Below are 18,189 nucleotides of genomic sequence, written 5' to 3' on the forward strand. Positions count from 1 at the left end.
GAGGCATGAGTCAACCAAGGGGAGGAAAGGCAAGCTCAGGTGCCTTGGAGGTAAGAGGCAGTCATGTGCCGTGTGAAGCCCAGAACATGTTTTAAAAAGGAAACTCAAAAATAATGATGGGCTGGGCACAGTGGCTCACCCCTGTAATCCCAAAACTTTGGGAGGCAGAGACAGGCGGATCACTTGAAGTCAGGAGTTCAAGACCAGCCTGGCCAACATGACAAAACTCCATCTCTATTAATAATACAAAAATTAGCCAAGTGTGGTGGTCTGCGCCTGTAATCCCAGCTACTTGGGAGGTTAAGGCACAAGAATCGCTTGAACCTGGGAGGTGGAGGTTGCAGTGAGCCGAGATCACGCCACTGACTCCAGCCTAGATGTCACCATCCTGGCAGGCGGAGGCTGCAGTGAGCCGAGATCGCGCCACCGCACTCCAGCCTGGACGTCACTCAACCTGGGAGGCAGAGGTTGCAGTGAGCCGAGATCGCGCTACTGACTCCAGCCTGGGCGTCACTCAACCTGGGAGGCAGAGGCTGCACTGGGCCGAGATCACGCCGCTGACTCCAGCCTGGGTGTCACTCAGGCTCAGTGAGACTCCACCTCAAAAAAAATTAAAAAATAATAAAAATGTCTTAGAAATGGAAATGTGATGGGCAAAATTAAATTAGCAAGAAGGTGGAAAGTGGAGAAAATCTGTATGAAAGAATGAAAAGACAAGAAGGTGGGTGACAGGATAGAAAGATTAAGACTAACAGGAATTCCAAGGGGGGAAAAACAAAATCAGAAAATGGTGGGAATGAAGTGATTAGAGAAATAATTTTCCCCCAGAACCGAGAAACATGAATCTCCAGAGTAAAAGCACCTACCAATATCTCGCACAAAGATGGAAGGAACGACCTACATCCAGGCACGATGTGAAACACCAGACAGTCTAGGACATAGGGACGATCTGAGAGCGCAGATCACACACAGAGGCTGAGGAATAAATCCCTTCCCAAGGGCAGATTGGAAGTTAGAAAACGACAGAACAATGCTTCGAAAATTACAAGTGAAAATAATTTGCAACCTAGAATTTTATACCTACCCAAGTTGTCAGTCAAGTGTGACAGTATGACAACATTTTCAGATATGCAAACTTTTAAAAATTCATTTTCATAATACATGTTTTCAGGAGCCTACTAAAGGAGGAGCTCCAAATCAAGGGAGCAAACCAAGAAAGAGGAAGAAGTGGGGCTGGCCACTGTGCTGTAATCCCAGCACTTTGCGAGGCTGAGGTGGGCGGATCACGAGGTCAGGAGTTCGAGACCAGCCTGTCCAATATGGTGAAACCCCGCCTCTACTAAAAAATACAAAAATTAGCTGGGCGTGATGGCGCGTGTCTGTAGTCCCCGCTACTCAGGAGGCTGAGGCAGGAGAATTGCTGGAACCCGGGAGGCGGAGGTTGCAGTGAGCCAAGATCATACCACTGCACTCCAGCCTGGTGACAAAGCAAGATTCCGTCTAAAAAAAAAAAAAAGGAAGAAGTGGAATCTTATAAATGGGGTTTCATAGAAAAAAAGTGGTGAGGGGCATCCCCACGTGACAACGGAGCCCCAGGGCTGGGCAGAGAGAGCCGCGTGTCCTGGGACCGTCCGATATTTCCCACAGTCCACTCTGGAGCCACAGTGACTTACTTTCCTTCCACAAGTGAAATATGCTCTCCACCCCCCACTCAAGCCACCCAGAGGTCTCTTCCTGCTGCTGTGTCAGCTCAGAGGCCGTCAGCTCATGATTCTCCTCTGGTCTGGATGTGTGTGAGATGCCTCTTGAGGCTATAAACTAAAGAAAAAAATTACCTGCCTCTGCCCCAGCACAGGATTTTGAGACAGGCCCAGGATAAGCACAATAACTCTCTTGTTTGAAAAAGAGAGAGGTGGGGGCTCATTCACTGCAGACCCCAGTCTGTAGTACTTTTGTGACTCAGTCAGCAGCATGTTGCCAAGGGACCTCATTAAGGGGGCAGAGTCTGTGTCTTTTTTAGGGCCCCATTTTCCCTGGAAGTGACATTATTATCCTTTTTTTCCCTCAGATTTTGGCTCTGCCCTTGGTCTCTCTCCTCTGTGTTTTTAGATGTCCGATAGCCTGTATTTGAGGCTAAGCAGCTTTCTCAGCTGCTTACTGCCTGTAGAAGGCGGGAACCCAAGGGCTTCATTTTCAACCGTCTCCATCTCTGTTCATTTAAACTGATACAATGCCCTTAAAAATCTTGTGGGTTTTGGGCCAGGCGCGGTGGCTCACGCCTGTATCCCAGCACTTTGTGAGGCCGAGGTGGGTGGATCACGAGGTCAGGAGATCGAGACCATCCTGGCCAACATGGTGAAATCCTGTCCCTACTAAAATTACAAAATTTAGGTGGGTGTGGTGGTGCGCACCTGTAGTCCCCGCTACTCAGGAGGCTGAGGCAGGAGAATCACTTGAACCCAGGAGGCAGAGGTTGCAGTGAGCCGAGATCGTGCCACTGCCCTCTAGCCTGGCAGAAGAGCGAGACTCCATCTCAAAAAAACAAACAAACAAAATCTTGTGGGTTTCTTAGATTATATTCTTCACTAGACAAAAAATATACTTAAACATTTGTCAGTGTTTTCTCTGTTTTGTATGATGTGTTAGCATGTTGTGGGAAAACATCCTTTAGGGTCTTAGAAACACTTTTGTCTAGCTGAGAGGATTGGTACTATATACTGTCTTCTATCTTTTTATTTATTTATTTTTTTTTTTTTTTTTTTTTTTTTTTTTAGAGACAGGGTCTTGCTTTGTTATTCAGGCTAGAGTGCAGTGGTACAATCAGTTCACAGCAGCCTTGAACTCGTGGCCTCCCACATTGGCCTCCCAAAGGACGGGGATTACAGGTGCAAGCCACCACACCCAGCCCCAAGATAGTAAACCTTTCTGGGGCCTTAACAATGGATATGGCCACAACCTTGATTTTGTCTTTATCCTGAGGCCACTTATTACTTGAATTTTTTGCGGGCAGTGGTGATACACCCTATAGTCCCAGCTGATCAGGGTGTTGAGGCAGGAGGATCCCTTGAGCAATATAGGGAGATCTTGCCTCTAAAAAATAAAAAGTAAATTTAAAACAACTTTTAAAAGAAAATGCTTTGCTGACTGCAGAGACAAGATGTGAGATGGTTTTGTTTCCCAAGCCAGTTCAGGCCCCTGCTCTATGTCCTCCAGATTCCACCTGCAGACTAGACGATCCCTCCTTTGACACATTTCACCCTCACAGGCCTCACCAGTGCCACGAGGAGCGTTCTGCTGACATTTTTGCCACTCTGTCTGGAGCTCTGCTTAGCCGGATCCATTTTCTAATTTCCAAGTTACTGAAGGCAATTTTTTTTTCTTTTTTTTTTTTTTTGAGACAGAGTCTGGTTCTGTTTCCCAGGCTGGAGTGCAGTGGCGCGATCTCGGCTCACTGCAGCCTCCGCCTCCCGGGTTCAAGTGATTCTCCTGCCTCAGCCTCCTGAGCAGCTGGGATTACAGGCACGCACCACCATGCCCGGCTAATTTTTGTATTTTTAGTAGAGACAGGGTTTTGCCATGTTGGCCAGGCTGGTCTCAAACTCCTGACCTCAGGTGATCCACCCACCTTGGCCTTTCAAAGTGCTGGGATTAGAGACGGGCCACAGCGCCCGTCCAAAGGCAATTTTTTTTCACCCAATTTTTTCACTACTACCTAATCATGGTTTCCTCTGCTAACAGTCTCCTCCCCGTGTTTCTGGCCTCCAGCCCCAGACTGCACTCACAGCCAGTGCACCGCGTCTTAGCTGTTGGTTCTGCCAGCACTTGTCTTAGATGAGGTGGTTCTGCCAGCACCTGTCTTAGATGAGGCTGCTGTGTCAAAATTCCACAGACCGACTGGCTTCACAGCAGACATTTCTTTCTCCCAGCTCTGCAGGCTGGGAGTCCAGCCTCCAGGTGCCACAGACCCAGTTCCTGGTGAGGGATCACCCCCAGCTTACGGACAGCAGCCTCTTGCTCACGTGGCCGTCCCCGTGCGTGCTCCTGGAGAGGAGGCTCCGGTGTCTCTTCCCATGAGGGCGCTCGATCTCATCGTGAGGGTCCCCCAGGATCTTCTCTAAACCTGCTCCCCTCCCAAAGGCCCCACCTCCAACACCATCTTGCTGGGGGTGAGGACTTTAACATGTGAACTGGAGGTGGGGGACAAGTATCTAGTCTATAGCAGCCCCCCCTTTGGGACCCAGTTTCTCTATTAGCACTTGCTGAGTAATAAGCCACCCAAACACCTGGTGGCTCAGAACCGCAGGGATACGGTGCTCCTGTGGCCGCAGGCGCGAGGACCCGGGTCCTGGCCTCCCTGGGGCCTGTTCCTTGGCTGTGCTCGGTTGCTCAGGGCTGCTCTGGTCCTGCATCCCCAAGGAGAGCCCTTCTGAGGTCACAGATGCAGAAGGAAGCCCATCCGATGCAGACGGACGTTCCAGCCAGGCAGAGAGGAGAAAATCAGTACCTAAAGCATCTGACAGAAAAGGAAAAAAAAATCCAAAAGAAACCATTTAGAATAGACTCAGAGGACATAACATACCTGGCACTGACTTAGATGATATTTAGGAAAGATGTGTAAGATTTCTACATGTAAACTTAAGAGATGGGATGTTATTATTACAAATTTTTCTAAGCCAGGGTCACCCATGCTGGAGGGCCGTGGTACAATCACAGCTCACTGCAGCCTCAACCTCCCAGGCTCATCCTCCAGCCTCAGCCCCCCGGGTAGCTTGAGACTACAGGCGCGCACCACCATGCCCAGCTAATTTTGGGGGTTTTTGTTTGCTTGTTTTGGTAGAGACAGGGTCTCATTATGTTGCCCAGGCTGGTGAGATGGAACATTACTCACAGACATGTAAAAACTCAAACGACGGCGGGTGTGCCCATTCGTGGATCGAACAGGGGGTGTCAACATGTAAAAACTCAAACAACGGCGGGTGCCTGTTCGTGGATGGAGCAGGGGGTGTTGGGGAGGTGGAGCATTACTCACAGACGTGCAAACAATGGCGGGCGTGCCCATTCGTGGACGGAAGAGGGGCTGTCGGGGAGATGGAGCATTACTCAAAGACATGTAAAAACTCAAACAACAGCGGGCGTGCCTGTTCGTGGATGGAACAGGAGGTGTCGGGAAGGCGTCGGGGCTCCCGGTTGCTGCCAGTCACCCGTGAGACCCGAGCAGCAGTCGCTCTGTTCTTGTGATCATGGCTGAGTGGGATCCAGTGTGAGTCTCCACCCGGCCTGTTACCCAGTTCCGGCTGCAGGGCCTGCGCGCCCATTTCCGTCTGGGCAGCAGTGAATGAAGTTGCTCGAAGTCGCTCGCTGCTGTTGGTGCACTTAAGAGAGGGCTCGCCAGGCCACAGGGTAACAGGAGAGGCTGAGTGCGTGGCATCCTCCATCATAGAAACACGTCTCGCACCAGCACACGCAGCTGGCTTTTCCACTACTGTTGCCCGTCAATGGCACCACCCAGCTTTTCTCTGCCTGAGATGGGTATCTATGCACCTGGGGTTTCTACTCTGCATGTTTTATCTTTTTTTGTTGTTGTTGAGATGGAGTTTCACTCGTTGCCCAGGCTGGAGGATAATGTCATGATCTCAGCTCACTGCAACCTCCGCTTCCCAGGTTCGAGCGATTCTCCTGCCTCAGCCTCCTGAGCAGTTGGGACTACAGGTGCCCGCCACCATGCCTGGCTAATTTTTGTATTTTGAGTAGAGACGGGGATTCACCATGTTGGCCAGGCTGGTCTTGAACTCCTGACCTCAGGTGATCCGCTCGCCTCGGCCTCCCAAAGTGCTGGAATTACAGGCATGAGCCACCACACCCGGCCATGTTTCATCTTTTATCCAGGTAGTCTGTGACTATCCAAATGAGGCTCTCACAGTCTGCAGAGATCGTGTCAGTCTGGAGAGAGTTGGGTTAAAGGCGGGTTGTTCAGGGTGAGACGGGGACGCTGAGGCAGCAGGTGGTCACAGCCTCACGTCTCAGAAGGATGTGCTGAGCAGGCCCGGGGTTTTGGGCAAGTGAGGTCCACAGCCCTCTAATGAATACCTTTAGAGGCCACTGGCCTGCAAGTTCTGACGACAGGGAACAGCCTTAGGGGCCTCTCCCTGGAGTTCCCACTCACCCCCTCACCCCCCACCCTGCTCTGTCCTGAGCTGTGGCTTGGGAGATGTTTCTGGACTGGGACCAGACCCCGCAACCTGGAGAGCCAGCTCTAGGCTGGGAATTCCTGGGCTTAATGTCCAGGCATGAAGTCAGCTCCTTGTGTGTCCTCATCTGTACAGTGAGGCTTTGAAGGGCTCATCTCCACCGTCTCCGCAAGGACAGACTCCGAGGTGACGTGGGTCGGGCCTGCACCCTCAGTGATTTCCTGTCTGGAGTCGGCCTGCTCGGCCAGTGCCCTCATTTTCTGTGGAGCTGTTGTTCCATGTCTGGGCACAGAAGCGCCTCTCTGGGAGCAGGTGAGGACGTGAGAGCCTCAGGGCCCCTGGAACTGTTCTGTCACAGGCCCCGGGAGGAGCTGGACCTGCTGCCTGAGCCCCTTGGGGCAGCGGGTGAGCCTCAGTGTGAGAGACTCAGGCCTGGAGCACCAAGGGCCCCACAGCAGGAGGGGTGGGGGTGCAGCCTCCAGGGCACTGGGGTCCTCTCAGCTGACCAGGAGCCTTACACAGGGGGCTGCCTCATGGGGTTGGCGGGAGCCCCGGCGTGAGGGAGACAGCCGCAGAGGCAGCCCCGAAAGCAAAGCGCGGAGCAGATGGCAGAGGATCCCGCGTGGCAGAGGAGAGGGCAGCCGACAGGCAGCTCTGGGAGGATACAGGGTTGGGAAACTGAGGCAGAAGGCCATCGTAAGAGCTAAGAGCTACGTACGGAGAGTATGGATGTGATGAGAACTGAACAGGGGCCGCTGGGCTTAGTGACCAGGCAGCAACTGTGCCCTTGCTGAATTCCAGGTGCTAAAGAACTTGGTGAAGAGTCCAGGCCCCTGCTGAGAGGGTGGTACGTGCGCAAATGTGGAATCCTCACCCAAGGTCCTCAGCCTCAGAGCACACGAAGGTGTTTCTCCTCCTGTCGAGCAGGAACCGGAGGTCCAGGCTGGGACGCTGATTGGATGTGACAGCCCAGCAGACTCCATGCTTGGGGTGGAGGCTTCAAAGGACATGGCAGGCGTCGAGGACTTTTCTTTCTCTTTGAGATGGGGTCTTGCTCTGTCGCCCAGGCTGGAGTGCAGTGGCGCGATCACAGCTCACTGCAGCCTCAACGTCTGCTCAAGCGACCCTCCAGCCTCAGGCCTCTAAAATGCCAAGATCACAGGTATGAGCCACTGTGCCTGGCCTAGGGACTTTTTCTTTTTTTTTTTTTTTTTGAGACAGTCTCGCTCCGTTGCCCAGGCTGGAGTGCAGTGGTGCAATCTCGGCTCACTGCAAGCTCCACCTCCCGGGTTCAGGCCATTCTCCTGCCTCAGCCTCCCGAGTAGCTGGGACTACAGGCGCCTGCCACCACGCCCGGCTAAGTTTTTTGTATTTTTTAGTAGAGACGGGGTTTCACCATGTTAGCCAGGGTGCTCTCGATCTCTTGACCTCGTGATCCACCTGCCTCGGCCTCCCAAAGTGCTGGGATTACAGGCGTGAGCCACCGCGCCTGGCCGGCCTGGGGACTTTTTCTATAGTGACGTACAAACACTTGCACACAACATTTTATTGTACAAAATTCCCCAATACTGCTTTAATAGTGAAAACACACACACACACACACAAGAAGTTTCAACACAGACACAGCTCGTTGTTAGAATTCAAAGTCTTCTCCTGCCATGGCGAGAGCCCAGGCGAACCTCTCCCGCTGTGTTTTGCTGTAGATCTTCTCCACCGGCACCCTGAACCGCTTGCACCTGTGGGAGACAGCGTCAGCCCAGGCAAGCGGGCAACTCACCCACCTTGAAGGCCAGGTCAGGGCGCTCGGCAAGGGCAAGCGTCCTCCGTGCAGCAGAGACACCAGAGCTGCCTGGTGTAGCTGGGGCCTGCTCCTCTAGGCCAACTCCACCCCATGCACGCCGCCACCCTGGAGCATCAGCGAGGTGTCAAAGACAACCTGCTGTGGCCCAGGTGTCCACCGAGCAGGGCGCTCAGCCACCTCCCACTCCCAGTGGGCAGACTGAGCTCCACAGGCCCTCCTGATGATTCCGAGTCCCAGGCCACTGTCAGCACCCCCACTTCACCCTGTCCATCCCAACATTCAGGGCAGGGAGAGCTGATGACACAGGACTCAACATCAGGGGTCCCTGTCACAGGGAGGGCCTGTGCTGACCCCAGGGGACACAGGGGACAGGGGCAATGCTGGGACTGAACAGAGGCCTCCTGGAAAACCCAGGCCCCCCATAGGCCACAGGTGGGAACTGAGACCCCAGGCACACGCACCAGGCAATGCTGATCCTGGGGTCCAGGTAGTTGAGCTTGGATGTGCCCAGGGCCACCTGCTTGTTCTCCTCCTTGTCCGTGGCCTGCACACTCAGCTGCGCCAGCTGCTCCTGCAGCTTCTCCAGGAGCCGCCTCTTCTTCTCCAGGACACTGGCAAGAGAAGAGGAGGCCACGAGGCCCTGCTCTGGACTAGTGCCACCTGAGGAGACCTGCACTTCTCCGGCCCTGCCGCCTTCCCTCCCGGTGCAGCCCCGTCCCTGTCATTGTCATCAGTCATCCGTCACAGCAAAAGACCAGCCAGGATCAAAGGTGGAAGCCCAGCCTCACTCCAGCTGCCAAGTCAGATACAGAGGAGGGCCCTGGGCGGAGGGTGAGCAGCCCATCAGGACCTGACTCGCAGGAGGGTGAGATGCTCGAAACAACAGACTGAGGCCGGCCCAAACAGGAAGAGGGCAGCGAGACAAGCCTGAGAAAGCAAACACAAATGCCCTTTAACCTCCAGGAAGCCGCTCAGCCCTCCTTCCTGCCTCCTTAGGGAAAGCAAATTTCAGCACAGAGGTGCCCTTTCCACATTATTCGCACCCTCCAACGCCACAACATCACCCACGCACGCCAGCTTTGACCCCAACTCTTCTAGGAATTTGTGCCACAAACACTCGAATGTGCGTGGAAAGACACTTGCGCCTGCAGAAATACGGCCGAGAACGGGGCAGCCTGCCGGGCCGGAAGCACAGGCCCCGCGAAGTGCCTTCCCAGCATGAGCCACATCCCTGGGGCAGAGAAGCACATGAGGGAAAACAGAGGGAGAGCCAGCACGCACACACAGTCCTTCTGGAAATGCTTAAGAAATTTGTTTTGTCTTTTTTTTTTTTTTTGAGACGGAGTCTTGCTTTGTCGCCCAGGCTGGAGTGCAGTTGCACAATCTCAGCTCACTGGAACCTCTGCCTCCCGGGTTCAAGTGATTCTCCTGCCTCCTGAGTAGCTGGGACTACAGGCATGTACCACCACGTACATAATTTTTTTTTTTTTTTTTTTTTTTTTTGTATTTTTAGCAGAGACAGGGTTTCACCATGTTGGCCGTGATAGTCTCAAACTCCCAACCTCAAGTGATCTGCCTGCCTCGGCCGCCCAAAGTGTTGGGATTACAGGCGTGAGCAACCGTGCCTGGCCGGGAAATGCTAAAGAAATTTCACAGCAGCTGCCGCTGGGGACAGAAGGTCAGAGGTGGGTCACAGCCTTATTTTTCACTGAATACCCTTTGGTCCAATTGACAATTCCTTTGCACATGCCACTATTAAAAACAGACCCCTGCATCTCAGGATGCTCGTCCTGAAGAGAAAACTTTTACCCTTTAAGAACCACAGCCATGCCAGGAGCAGTGGCTCATGCCTGTAATCCCAGCACTTTGGGAGGCCGAAGCGGGTGGATCACGAGGTCAGGAGATTGAGACCATCCTGGCTAACATGGTGAAACTCCGTCTCTACTAAAAATACAAAAATTAGCCAGGCATGTTGGCGTCCGCCTGTAATCCCAGCTACTCAGGAGGCTGAGGCAGGAAAATCGTTTGAACCCAGAAGGCGGAGGTTGTGGTGAGCTGAGATCATGCCACTGCACTCCAGCCTGGGCAACAGAGCAAGACTCTGTCTCAAAAAAAAAAAAAAAGAACCACAGCCACAATAATGAGGAATGAATGCAAGAGGGAACATCACTAAAGAAAGAAAAAAGATAATATGGGAATACTATGAATAACTGGGCACCGGCCAGTTAGACACCCTAGACTAAACAAATTCCCAGAAAGATACAAACTACCAGAACCGACTCACGAAGTATAGAAAATATGAATAGAACTATAACAAGTGATTGTATCAGTAACTTTAAACTTCTCCCAAGAAAAGCCCAGGCCTAGATGGTTTCACTGGTGAATTCATTTAACAGACTGACCCTAGCTAGGCATAGCAGTGCAAGCCTATAGTCTCAGCTATTCGGGAGGCTAAGGTGGGAGGATTGCTTGAGCCCAGGAGTTCAAGACCAGCCTGAGCAACACAGCAAGACTCTCTCTTTAAAAAGGCACCAATTTTTCATAAACTTTCATGAAATATTAGATATTAAATATTATTCAACTCATTACCAGTATTACCTTGATACCAAAATCAATGACATCATAAGAAAACTATAGACTAACATGCTCATGAATACAGACGCAAAAACCTTAACAAAATATCAGCAAACTAAATCCAGCAACAGACAAAAATGATTACACAATTGCTCAAGTAGGATTTATCCCAGGAATGCAAGGATGGTTTCATTTCTGATAATCAATTAGTATAATACATCCTATCAATATAAGGAAGGGACAAAAACAAGATCTCAACAGGTGCAGAAAAATCATTTGACAAAATCCAATGCTCCTCATGATTAAAAAAAAAAAAAAAAAAACCTCAACAAACTAGGAATAGAAGTAAATTTTGTTAACTTGACAAACAGCTTCTGTGAAAAACCTACAGTTAACATCATATTCCATGATAAAAGCATGAGAGTTTTGCCCCCAGTATCAGGAACAAGGCAAGGCTGCCCACTCACGTCCAGTGTACTGAAGATTCCTGCCAGGTCCATAATGCAAAAATATGAAATAAAAGGCATATGATTGGAAAAGAAGAAGTAAAACAGTCTCTGTTTGCATACAATATGGCCTTTATAGATACAGTCCTAAGGGCCAGGCGCGGTGGCTCATACTTGTAATCTCAGAGCTCTGGGAGGCCAAGGCAGGATTGCTTAAAGCCAGGAGTTCAAGAGTAGCCTGGGCAACATACAAGAATCTTCTTAGTGTAAAAATTAGCCAGGTGTGGTAGTTCGCACCTGTGGTCCCAGCTACTCAGGAGGCTGAGGTGGGAGGATTGCTTGAGCCCAGCAAGTTGAGACTATGGTGAGCTAGGATGCTGAGACATCTGGCTGCCCACATGCAAGAGAACGACCCTGGGCCATTCCCTCAGACCACACACAAAAATTAACTCAGAACCAATGACCTAAATGTAAGAGTAAACCAATAAACCTCTTAGGAGAAAACAGAGAAATCTATGTTTCATGGCCTTGGGTTAGGCAAAGCCTTCTCAGACACGCTGACTTATCCAAATCTTAAATGTGTCACAGGACACCAACAAGAGAGAACAAAGATATGGCTGGGTGTGGTGGCTCATGCCTGTAATCCCAGCACTTTGGGAGGCCGAGGTGGGTGGATCACCTGAGGTCAGGAGTTGAAGACCAGCCTGGCCGACAACTCTACTAAAATACAAAAATTAGCCAGGTATAGTGGCGTGTATCTGTAGTCCTAGCTACTCGGGAGGCTGAGGCAGGAGAATCGCTTGAACCCGGGAGGCAGAGGTTGCAGTGAGCCAAGATCACGCCACTGCACTCTAGCCTGGGTGACAGAGCAAGACTCCATCACAAAAAAAAAAAAAAAAAAAAAAGGCTGGGAGTGGTGACTCACACCTATAATCCCAGCACTTTGGGAGGCCGAGGCGGGCAGATTGCCTGAGCTCAGGAGTTCAAGACCAGCCTGGGCAACACGGTGAAACCTCGTCTCTACTAAAATACAAAAAAATTAGCCAGGAATGGTGGCGGGCACCTGTAATCCCAACTACTCAAAAGGCTGAGGCAGGAGAAATGCTTGAACCCTGAAGGCAGAGATTGCGGTGAGCTGAGATCACGCCATTGTACTCCAGCCTGGGCGACAGAGCAATGCTCTGTCTCCAAAGCAAAAAAAAAAGAAAAAAAGAACAAAGACAACCCAAGAGTGGGAGAAACATCGATGAGCTCTTACAAGTCAATAATAAAACAACAACCCGACCGGAAAATGGACAGAGGACCTGAGCAGTCATTCTCCAGAGACGATACAGAAATGGGCAACAAGCACCTTCAAAGAGCACCCGCGATCAGACGCTCCTTCACAGCCACTGGGCTCTAATCGACACATGGAAAACTGACCCTACAGTGGTGCCGGGACAGAGGAATCGGAGCCCTCACATGCTGCTGGTGGGGAGGGGATGGTGCCGCCGCCCCGGAGAAGAGTCTGGCACCTTCTTCTCACTTCCTGACCCCACAATGACAATCACAAACCTCCTCGGCGGCCAGGGTCTCCTCCTCCCCCAGCTCCATATGTCCCACTCTTGTCCACGAGGCATATAGTTTGTATTTTTAAAAACCACAAAGTTGGCCAGGTGTGGTGGCTCATGCCTGTAATCCCAGCACTTTGAGATGCTGAGGCAGGAGGATCACTTGAGGCCGGGAGTTTGACCTGGCCAACATGGAGAAACCCCATTTCTACTAAATAAATAAATGAGCCGGGCGTGGTGGTGGGCACCTGTAACCCCAGCTACTCGGGAGGCTGAGGCAGGAGAATCACTTGAACCCGGGAGGCAAAGGTTGCAGTGAGCTGAGACCGCACCACTGCACTCCAGCCTGGCGACAGAGACTCCGTCTCAAAAAAAAAAAAAAAAAAAATCACAAAATAACAATTGAAGAGGAAAACAAAACTGGCCGTGGGAAGGCACATCTGAAGCTGCCACATCTGGGTTGGTGTGGGCGGCAAGCTACCTACGTGCTGAGGAAAGAGACCCAGGGCAGGAGCTGTTCCAGTATAATAAAATATATAAGAATAGTTATACCAGATATACATCTTAGATATGATTATATATGAATATCATTAATCATTAGTCTGTAGCAATTACTCTTATTCCAATATTATAATAATCCTCACTCTATAATCATAACCTAGGAAAAACCAGGCCATACAGAGATAGGAGCTGAGGGGACATAGTGAGGAGTGACCAGAAGACCTTCTGTTATGCCCGGACAGGGCCACCAGAGTGCTCCTTGGTCTAGCGGTAACACCAGCATCTGGGAAGACGCCCGTTGCCAAGCGGACCGTGGTCTAGCGGTAGCATCAGTGTCAAGGAAAATCACCCGCTACTTAGCAGACCAGGAAGGGAGTCTCCCTTTTCCCAGAGGAGTTTAGAGAAGACTCTACTCCTCTACCTCTTGTGGAGGGCCTGACATCAGTCAGGCCCACCCACAGCTTTCCAGAGGCCTAACCATCTCCCTGTGATGCTGTGCTTCAGTGGTCACGCTCCTAGTCCACCTTCATGTTCCATCCTGTACACCTGGCTCTGCCTTTTAGATAACAGTAGCAAATTAGTGAAAGTACTAAAAGTCTCTGATGTGCAGAAATAACGGCGTAAGCTGTTCTCTCTCTCTCCGCCTCGGCTGCCAAACAGGGAAGGGCCCCGTGTCCAGTGGACATGTGACCCACGTGATCTCACCTATCATTGGAGATGACTCACACTCTTTACCCTGCCCCTTTTGCTTTGTATCCAATAAAAGCACAGCCAGACATTCGGAGCCACTACCAGTCTCCGCGTCTTGGTGGTAGTGGTCCCCCAGGCCCAGCTGTCCTTTATCTCTGTCTTGTGTCTTTATTTCTACAATCTCTCGTCTCCGCACACGGAGAGAAAAACCCACCGACCCTGTGGGGCTGGACCCTACAGGTTGGGACAGGGCCCCGGGAGAAGGCGTCTGAGGGCACAGGTACTCACCTCCTGGACTTGCCATCCCCTTGGACTTTGTGCTCGGCCCTTGCCCTCCTCAGCTCTGCCCTGGCCTCAGCCACCTGCTCCTTCTTCGCCTGGATCTGCAGGGAAAGGGTCCAGACAGGGCTGCCCCTCCCCATCCCACACCAGCCCCTGTGCTCACACCCTCCCACACCCCACATGCCCACCGCAGCTGGCTCCCCGACCTGTGCTGAGGCTCCAGGGAGGGGGAGGGGTCCCTGGAGGGCTGGGCTGGGGGCTCTCCTGGGAGCTGCTACCTTCGTCTGGAGATTCTGCATCGACTTCTCGAACGTGCTGGGGGTCGCTCGCTGATGGTTGCAGAGAACGGCCACGACTCGGTTGGCTCGGTTGTAGGATAAGATCTTAGCTGCTGTGCTGTCCTCGGCTGAGAGGCATGGGCTGTCAGAAGCAGCACCCACGGGGCCGGCCACCCTCCCTGTCTGCCCTGAGCCGGACTTACTCAACCCGCCACACAGCGCAGCCCCTTCTACTCACATAGGCACCCACTGGGAGATGGGGAGAACAAGGGCTGAAGGTCAGTGACCCTCCGAGGTGGCCCCGAGAGCAGGGCCCAGCGTCTTTAACCACAACAAGGCCTCAGGTGGGGCCACAGCACAGGTAGCACCACCTGGGCCTTCCCAGGCCCCATGGCGAGGAGGAGGCCCAGCCGCCTAGAAAGGTGAGTCTGCCTGTCACAAGTCCCCAGCACCCGGCTTCCCCTGGCGCATCTTTGGGGTCCCTGCCTGTCACAAGTCCCCAGCACCCGGCTTCCCCTGGCACATCTTTGGGGTCCCTGCCTGTCACAAGTCCCCAGCACCCGGCTTCCTCTGGCGAGTCTGTGGGTCCCTGCCTGTCACAAGTCCCCAGCACCTGGCTTCCCCTGGCGAGTCTGTGGGTCCCTGTCTGTCACAAGTCCCCAGCACCCAGCTTCCCCTGGCGCGCCTTTGGAGTCCCTGTCTGTCACAAGTCCCCAGCACCCAGCTTCCCCTGGCGCGCCTTTGGAGTCCCTGTCTGTCACAAGTCCCCAGCACCCAGCTTCCCCTGGCGACATCCCCTCAAGGTACCATGTTGTCTCCATTTTCCAGTCAGGAACGAGGTTCAGAGAACATAAGCACTAGCCCCAAGGCACCTACGGGAGCGGCCACTCCTTCATGCCCCTCCTGCATGGCCCACCTAGCTCTGGAAGCGCATCCGCAGTGGGCCCAGCACCTTCGTTTCCTCTCCCAGGCTCGGCCTCGGCCCCTACGCCCTCACCCAGAATCTTCTGCCTCCCTCGGTGGAGGGGGCGTCTCCTCTGCTGGGGCTCTCACCTGGATGCCAGCTAGCTCCTCCACATCCCCACAGCCCCAACGCTGCCCCAGCTCCAAGGGTGTCCCCAGGGCAGCACAGCACCGGCCTCTGAGGCCCATGGGTGCACACAAAACACATGCCAAGCATCAGCGCCCCTGAACACCCGGCCTCGGCGCCTCCTCCAGGAAGCCCTGCTTGGGGAGCGTGGTGGGCACTGGTGTGGGAGGTACCCTCTGGACAGAGTCTGCACGTCCAATCTGCCCGGACATCACGCAACAGCCCAGACATCACGCAACAGCCCAGGCATCACGCAACAGCCCGGACATCACGCAACAGCCCGGGCATCACGGAGCAGGGGCAGCGCCAAGGGCAGAGGGAGGAGAGGCCCTCGCCAAGCTTAGACGGCATCCCCAGGTTGATGGCAAGGGACAACGAGCAGAGGGCCCTAAAGCTGAGACAGGGCTGTGGACAGAGGCCCAGAGGTCGGGGTGCTCAGACAGCTGAGGGCGGGAGGGGCAGAACCACTGGAAAGTGCAGAGGCCTCCTGGGCCTTCAAGAAAGAACCCTGAGGAGAAGCTGAAGAACAACCCCAGGCCTGGCCACGGGGGCCTGACTAGTGCTCAGCAGCAGCAGCCACCCCACAGGGAGCACGTTGCTGGGATGCAGCCGAGGAACACCACCAGGCCATGGGGCCTGAGTACGGCTCAGCAGCAGGGGCCACTCCACAGGAAGCACCTGGCTGGAATGCAGCCAAAGAACAATGCCTGGCCACGGGGTCCTGAGTAGGGCTCAGCAGTAGGGGCCACCCCGCAGAGAGTACATGGCTGGGATGCCTGGGGTCCCAAGAGCCAGAACCTCCCTCCTCCTCCCCAGGACTCTGGCCACCCAGGCCGCCAAGCAGCCAGCCCACCACCTCAGCCCATTTCCCAAAGAAGCGGCCCCACCCCGAAGCTCACTCAACAAGGGCCAGCCAGGGAGCCCTGCCTGGGGCAGGGGCCATGCTCCCCCACACTGAGTGTGGGTATGGGGCCTGCTCACCGCGCGTCAGGGCCCGCAGCTGCTCCTGCAGAGTGATGGAGGCGTTGTAGGTCCGGAACACCTTGGCCGTCAGCCCATCCATCAGCTCCTGGAGGTGCTTGTTCAGGCTGGTCGTCTGGGGAGGAAATGGTCTCTATAATTACTTGGTTTTGCGTGGCCATCCCAGCCTCCCGCGGGAAGGAAAGGGCATTTGTTGGATCAGGACAAAACCCTGGGCCTTGCTATGAGAGATGGAGCCAGACTCAGCGCCCACGCCCTCTCGCTGGGTCCTGCTGCCACCCACTGCTGAGGAAACACGAGCCGGCTTACGGTCAGCCTGTCGAAGAGGTCGTCCCGGGGGTCCTTGTTCTCCATAAAGAGCTGTAAGTTCTTGTACACCTGAAGGAGAAAGAAGGAATTTCAGAGGACAGAAAAAACTCGAATCCAGTGAGGACCCGAAGGGCATCTACGCAGAGCCTGGGAGCCCACGGGAGGCTTCCCTGAGGAAGGTGGCCCGAGCAGCATCGCTGTCACCTGTCAGCATCCTCCCCCGACACGGCCCCCGCCCTCCAGTGCGGCAGTCACCGCTACCACGTGCACAGGTGGCGTGCTCAGGAGGTGGGTGTGACTCCTGCCCTGCAAACCCCCTGGGTGACCACCGCAGGTGGCCAGGAGTCCCCGGCTCCTTTTTCCACCAATGCCGGATTTCCACCAGGTGAGCCCACACCCTTGTAATGTCATGGGACACTCATCTGACATCACAGGACCTCAGGGCCTTTGGGGTGCCTGTGTCCAACCTCCCTCTACCAGTCCCTTTGGGGAGAGGACACTAATTCCCTTCTGGAGAGACCAACCCTGCTCCGAGGAAATGCCAGCCTGCACCTGCACCCATGCTTGCCCTCCCCTCGGTTTCACCTGCTGGTCCTCCTACAAGTGGCAGGTGGCCTCCCTGAGCACTGTGCATCGGCTCCAGGGCGAAGGTTGCCGTGGCCTCTGCACTGCTCTCTGCAGCACCAGCATGGCAGCCCTCCCTCACCAGACATGGGCAGGAGGCCCCGCACCCCCAACTGGCCCCCTCACCAGCCTGGCACCACGGCTGAGGAACCCCATTCTACAAACCCACAGGCCAGGACACAGCGGGAAGCCCTGGCCCACAGCTCCCAACTTCTGGCTTCTTCCCTCATCTTCCTCTACACATTTGGTTTCACACCGCTGATCTTGACGAGGCTTTATATCCTGCCTTTTTCTTTACATCACATGCATTCCGTTACTGAGTGCTCCCCTTGACAGCACTGTAAATGGCTGGCTAGTCCTCTGTCTGGACAGAGTGCGACTCCCCGCCCAGGCCTGCACCGCGGCCAACGCTTCACCACGGCAGGGGCGCTGTGGTGAGCACCTCCTCGCCTCTTCCTTTTGTGTGTTGGCTTCTGTCTCCTACCTCCGATTAATTCATTCCTTAGGATTGACTTCCCAACCAGACTGCCTGAGGCCTGGCCCTGCCAGGGACTCCTGTTTCTCTGCTGCCCTCAACACCTGTCCCCAAACTTCCATCTCTGTTTTTGAACGGCTCCACTCCATCTTACGGTTGGGTCACATTAATTTTTTTTCTTTTTTTTTTTTTTTTTTAAGAGACTAGGTCTGGCTCTGTCACCTGGGCTGGAGTGCAGTGGCATGATCATAGCTCACTGCAGCCTCCAACTCCTGGGCTCCAGCAACCCACCCACCTAGCCCTCCCAAGGTGTCTGGACTACAGGCGTGGGCCTTGAGCCCAGCCTGAGTCACATTTGTGCTTTTGAGGTGCAGGGAGTTCGTACGTGGATCTGTCCAAC

General features: G+C 53.7%; 1 protein-coding gene across 6 annotated transcripts in view; it reads right to left on the minus strand.

The window, feature by feature from the left end:
• Nucleotides 1-1,133: 1,133 nt before the first annotated feature.
• TOP1MT (DNA topoisomerase I mitochondrial) overlaps nt 1,134-18,189 on the minus strand; it is a 31,026-nt gene continuing 13,970 nt past the window's right edge. For 4 of the 6 annotated variants that reach the window (XM_054497913.2, XM_063669174.1, XM_054497912.2 and 1 more), the window contains 6 exons: nt 16,691-16,759; nt 16,382-16,496; nt 14,311-14,438; nt 14,039-14,133; nt 8,451-8,600; nt 7,732-7,924 (listed from right to left, as the gene is read on the minus strand). In XM_054497913.2, the coding sequence (XP_054353888.2) occupies nt 7,822-7,924; nt 8,451-8,600; nt 14,039-14,133; nt 14,311-14,438; nt 16,382-16,496; nt 16,691-16,759 (660 nt within the window). In that variant the 3' untranslated portion in view covers nt 7,732-7,821. Of the gene's footprint in view, nt 4,514-7,731; nt 7,925-8,450; nt 8,601-14,038; nt 14,134-14,310; nt 14,439-16,381; nt 16,497-16,690; nt 16,760-18,189 lie in introns of those variants that run through there. The other 2 variants (XM_063669175.1, XM_063669172.1) reach the window with 1 other exon arrangement.

The sequence above is a fragment of the Pongo pygmaeus genome, chromosome 7 (genome assembly GCF_028885625.2).
Source record: "Pongo pygmaeus isolate AG05252 chromosome 7, NHGRI_mPonPyg2-v2.0_pri, whole genome shotgun sequence".
NCBI classification, from domain to species: Eukaryota; Metazoa; Chordata; class Mammalia; order Primates; family Hominidae; genus Pongo; species Pongo pygmaeus.